This window comes from Penaeus japonicus, unplaced genomic scaffold, assembly GCF_977035675.1.
Source record: "Penaeus japonicus unplaced genomic scaffold, GWHDUDI00000001_assembly GWHDUDI00000021, whole genome shotgun sequence".
Classification (NCBI taxonomy): domain Eukaryota; kingdom Metazoa; phylum Arthropoda; class Malacostraca; order Decapoda; family Penaeidae; genus Penaeus; species Penaeus japonicus.
In genome coordinates, this window is record NW_028234423.1 from 23186313 (window position 1) to 23192218 (window position 5906).

A 5906-nucleotide genomic window follows, 5' to 3' on the forward strand; every position below is an offset into this window, starting at 1 on the left:
TGAGAACATGGCTTCCAATACTCTTAACACTATGCGTATGGGATCAGTTGTGGGGAAAATTAGGGCTTACTAACCTACACTTTTTTATTTCCACATACAGTAATGATAATCATAATGATGATGATAACAATAATCACAATATTTTTAGCTATGATGATGATGTTGATAATGATAATGATGATGATATATCAGAAAAAATGATTATGATGGTAATAATAATAGTAATGATAGTAATAATATGAATAATAATAAAGATGATAATACTAATACTAATATTACAACTAACAATAATGATAATGATTATGAAAATGGTAATAATGATAATATAATAAAAATAATAATACTGAAAATAATAACAAAAATAAGAACAACAATACCAACAATAATAATAATATTAAATATGATAACAAAAATAATAACAAAAGCAAAAATATTAATGATCATATTCATAATAATAATGACAATACTAATACTACTACTACTATTACTGTTACTATTAAAATGGCAATAATAATAATAATAAAAATAATAAAAATAATAATAATAACAATAATAATTATAAATGATAATGACGATGACAATGACAATGACAATAATAATGATAATGATGATCTTTAAGAAAAGATAATAAAATTGACAACAATAGTAATAATAATAATAATAATAACTATAATAATAATAATAATAACTATAATAACTATAATAATAATAATAATAAATAAGAGTAATACCAATATAAACAATTATAATGATCATGCATATAAATAACAACAATGAGAATAATAGGAAACTCGAGATAAAGACTTTGGGAGGACCTTTTGAAGCTTCTTTCACTCTCCATTACTACACTTGGGCCACAATTATGTAAGACCACATGAGATCTGTCGTCATGGAACTTGAGCGGTTTTCTTTTTATTTTTTGGCTTTTTGTTTTTCTGCCTGTAATCTGCGGGGTTTCCTCCTATCATCCCCTTCCCCTTCCCCCTGCCCCCTCCCCTCCCCACTCCCCTGTGATCTTGCACTCCGCTATTGGGCTCGCAGTTGCTGTCACACTAAGTACGTCTCAGGAGGTGTTTCAGAATTGTGTCCCAGGGTTCGCAGGTCATCCGCCTGTCCCTCCTCACTGTGCTGCGTTCCCGATGTGACGGGCAAGGCCGGTGGGCGGGGCCAACCACAACACCAAGACGGGCCGTGCACAAACCAACATGAACTACATCTAATAATCATAATGATAATGATAATGATAATCATAATAATCATAATAATAATAATAAAAAGACAGGCCGTGCACAAACCAACATGAACTACAGCTTTGGACAAGACAAGTTTACATGTCCTTGTAACTGCATTTGAATGTTTACCTTCACAAGTTAGCTTCCTGCAAATGCATAAAAAGGCTCCACACTGCTTTGAGAACATGGAATGGGAAACAAAGGTTATTTTGTTACCTGAACATCTTCATTGAGTAATATATGAAATCTAACAACATGGTAATGTTCCTCACAAGATGGCAACAAAAATTCTTCTAATGCTAATTCATGTTTATTTTTCTTTAACAAGTTATTAACAGGTGATACTGAATACACTCATGTGGAATCAACCTTACCAGATAAGGCATATATGCATTAAAAGACAAATTACGGGTTTGTTACATTCACAAGGGAAAATATGTATAAAAATCTTGTCCATTGCTAGTCAATGCTAATTTGTATATCTGACCAATTCTAATTTGGCCCTTAAAACACATGGGCCAAAATAGGCGCTGGTAAATCCCATATTTCCCCGAGTATGAAACTAGAAAATGACCATAACAGCGGTGATCACTTGTATAACATACGGTAATAATTACACTGGTTATATTACTAGAAATGTTGGCACGTCGGTGACCGTTGACTGACAGCTGATTCTGTCGACAGGAACATCCTGTGACAGGAGCATCAGCCTCTCATATCATATCCATCTTTTGGTCGAAATGGATGTTCTGCTCTGCACAGAAGTCCCGCGTTAGAGGGATGCAATTAAGGTACTCACATACCTTGCACTCGTATATGGGCGTGACATAGAAGAGTATTATTAGTGCTGTGAGCATCACCACCACGGCCACCAGACACACCCAGATGAGCAGCACCTTCCGCCGCTTGTCGTACGGACCGAATGACACAAACGGCAGCAGTGCGTAAGAGAGCAGGAACCCGAAGATGAAGCCAAATATGTGAGCATAATTATCTACCCACGGTAAGAGCCCCACCAAGAAGAGCGTCAATGTCATGACCACCAGTTTGCCTAAAACCCTCCAAGGATTTCTCATCATCTGCCAAGAGTTGATGAATTCCACAAACACACATGCTAGCAGCCCAAACTGGGAGCCCGAAGGTCCCACTTCTGCCCGGTAGGGGACAAAGATGGCTGACGCCAAGTTGCCCGCGATGCCTGACACTACGTAGATGACCCCAATGCGCACCGGTCCTGCCAGCTTCTCCATGTCTCTCATCAGGTAGTATTGTAACACTACTGTGATAAGCAGGTGGAGAACTCTGTAAAAGTAATGGTCATTAATGCACTATCAACAAACAGGACATGAGCTCCCTCCTCTAAGGTTAACTCTCGAGAAATAAGAACAAAATCTTACTTAAAACATTAAAGCTATAGACACACTAAATCACCATAAAGTCTATACATCTATGGTTGTACAGGAAAAAAGGGCTTGGTCTTTCATCCAAGTTCCTCACCCACAATACCTCAGGAGGCCTTACCCTGCATGAATAAATAACGATGTCCACAATCTATAAAACTGGTCTGGAACATCTGGGTTGTGGAACGGTATCATACCGCACACATTGTTCAAGCAGGAGACCTGTAGGCAAGGAACAAACCTCAGTCAAGCTCTATCCATAGGCATCACAGGCAAAGTGATGATCCTCTATATGCAACTAAGGACTAGCAAATGTAAATAATGAAGAATTGAGAGTCAATATTTTTATCCTTTATCATAAACTTTATAATGATTTTAGAAGTTTTACATTCTTTGACTTGTCCTTTGAAATGATTATATTCTAAAAGAATTGAAAACTTTTTAAATTGTGTAATACTTTTGTAATATTTATACCATAGGTCTCCATGTGACTTTTGTAGAAATTACAGATTAAATTGCTTGGAAGACATTTCTATACACACACGGTAATCTGTACAAATTTGAAGATCGTAAACAGTAAGAATGTAGAATGTAGAAAGTACTCAAAAAATTGTCCTCATGTGATAGGCTCCTCACACTCTTTACAGATATTCAAACTCAAAATTTAGAGTATAGTATACTGAAGTTTTTCATTTTCCTCAGTCTTTATAGGACCACAAATTAATTACATGTATTATCTTTGACAATACCCATTAGATGACTTTGCAGCAACTTGTCATTTTAAGAAAACCAGAACAAACCTACCTGAGAGCAAAGCGTAGCCTCTTCATGGAAGTAGCCGCGCACAAAATTACAGTACTCGCGTGTGGTCATACGGCATTCCCCATGGATGCCGATGCAGCATGGGTGGCCAATGACCTCACATGCCATGTGTTCCGCCGCGTGGATCTTCTTGAGGCCTGCAATTCTCTTTCGGCAGATGGGCCAGCGTGTTATGTCATCTGGCCACTCATGCGGGGGAACTGATGCCGGCTCCTTGCAGTAGCTGTGAGCAAGAGATTTTTATGAGACCTTTGTTTTCAGCAGTGGTCATACAGCCAAACTCTCACAGGGAAATACTTAATTCCTAGCAACATTGAGGATAGTAATCATGATATCATCTTAAAATATCTTAACCCATTCACGCTGGTTGACGTGATAGCACGTATTGTGGTTTTCGCGTCAGACGCCCTGGACGAGCTATGAGGGCAACCCAGGCTCGCAGCTTGTGCGCCGAGAATCTCGAGGCATTAGGCTTATGCGTTCGAGAACCCCGGTATTGCAACCGCGCAAAGCCGGAACGGCCCTGGCGTGAATGGGTTAAAAGGCTTGCTTAACAATATCCTTGCACATGGTAAAAATCACAGATATGAGGTTTGGTATATACAGAAGTTCTAGCAAATTCACATTTCACTGATAATAAAAAATCAGAAGACAAGAGATGAAAAAACATGAAGGTTGACACATGTAGATTTAATTAGATAAAAACCACCTTGTGCTTATCAAAACTTCTGTACCTTACTTGAAAACACTTTTAACACATTAAGGAAAAAAGAATCCTGTTTATGGTATCTGAGTATACAGTCTGTAAACGAAGACCACTCAATTCTTGCATGTGACCTACACTAAAGGCCAAGTAGGAAGGCAACTTACTTGGGGTCCTGGCCACACACAGAGCCTGAGAGGCGACCATCCGGCCCTTTGGCCAACTCGCTCCACTTCTTCCACACAGACAAGCGATTCTGTGAACAAGGAGCAGGTAAGAGGTAACTGAAGGTCATGTATGAAATGTCATTAGATCAATGTACTGATGTATTTTTTTTTTTTTTCTGTCTTTTTTACAACTTCAATCATTCTCTTTCAAAATTGAAAACCAAAGTCTTTGGCTGGGAGAATGAATGAATTCCAATCTCTTCCATTTATGAGAGACATGTACTTTATCATCTACCATTAGAATGTGGAGTTACTGCAAATAAAAATGGGAAGGTGAACAGTTAAATGCACAGAGGGTGCTGTTTGACATGCATTACCCTGTGAGAAATTATATCAAGTCAAGTAATAATAATGCTGCAAAAATAATGATAATCAAAATAATCATAATAATCACAATGATAGCAATCATAAAATATCTGCCAATAAACTCTCATTTCACATATTGTACCTAGAGCTGGCACAGACTTTCACTAACATCTTATGTCACAAAAGCTTCATGCAGTGTTGATTCTGATTCTAACAGCCTATTTACCATACACATCACACGTCCCTAGACACTGGCTAGACGTGCACATATGGATTTCCAAGATATGTTACTGTTCTTGCTCTGTGAGGATCTTTGGCCCATGCTTTCCTGTTAGGAACAACTGTAGTTAAGGATTAAGATACTCTAAGGGGCAGAGTGACTATTATCATTTTCTGAAACTCATATTATGTCTTTTTTAATTAAGGACAAACATGCCTTCCAAAAGAAGGACCAGTGACACACAGTGCGCTGCACACATAATTGGATGCAAATTATGTCAGAGCTAAGTCATGTTCACTGACATAATAACAAAACAAAAAAAAAATACAACAGAGATCATGCTCAGCCTTTCAAACCAAGGAGCAATAAAATATAAACCAACAATATTGAGTGTAATACAACTTTTCCCATGTCAAAGATATATCTATAAATCTTGAGTAATCACCTAATTAAATATATCTAAGCATAACAAAAGCATTGGTAATGCTTGGCTAGTTCATAGAAAGCAATACAAATCAGTATCTTAAAAAAAACATTACACAGGAATTTTTTTTATGATAAACTGGTAAACAATATTCTCGCTACTAAAACTACTACTTATCATATCCTAAAACAATATTTTTAAAAGCTATGCCTCTACAATATTTCAACTCAATGCCTATTTTGTAACAAAGTACAGGGAAGTACAACCCTAGGTAATACCAGTTTTCAAGACTTATTCATACCAATATCCGACATAACATGTTACATTCTTGCAGTTCGAATGGTATGAAAAGGTACCATTCTATAAATTAAAGGTGCCTAAAATCATTCTCAAACAACACCGACTTAAATGACTGTGGTGGAGCCTAAGTGGCCTGATTTCATCTCAAACTAAAGGCTTTCAACATCATACATGAGTCCCTTCTTTTGATATTAATTAAAACCTTTTCCCAGAGAAGCATTTGCAGTCATCTCAGAGAAAAATTTATGCACTGCAGAGACCAAAGAGAAAAT

The 5906-nt window shown here is 37.1% G+C and overlaps 1 protein-coding gene across 1 annotated transcript in view; it reads right to left on the reverse strand.

Moving 5' to 3' along the window:
- Nucleotides 1-1523: 1523 nt before the first annotated feature.
- Nucleotides 1524-5906, reverse strand: part of rho-5 (rhomboid-5) — a 24522-nt gene continuing 20139 nt past the window's right edge. The window contains exons 12-15 of the mRNA XM_086549099.1: nt 4325-4413; nt 3437-3677; nt 2754-2854; nt 1524-2534 (exon numbers count right to left, since the gene is read on the reverse strand). Coding sequence (XP_086405225.1) covers nt 1946-2534; nt 2754-2854; nt 3437-3677; nt 4325-4413 — 1020 coding nt within the window. The 3' untranslated portion in view covers nt 1524-1945. The remainder of the gene's footprint in view (nt 2535-2753; nt 2855-3436; nt 3678-4324; nt 4414-5906) is intronic.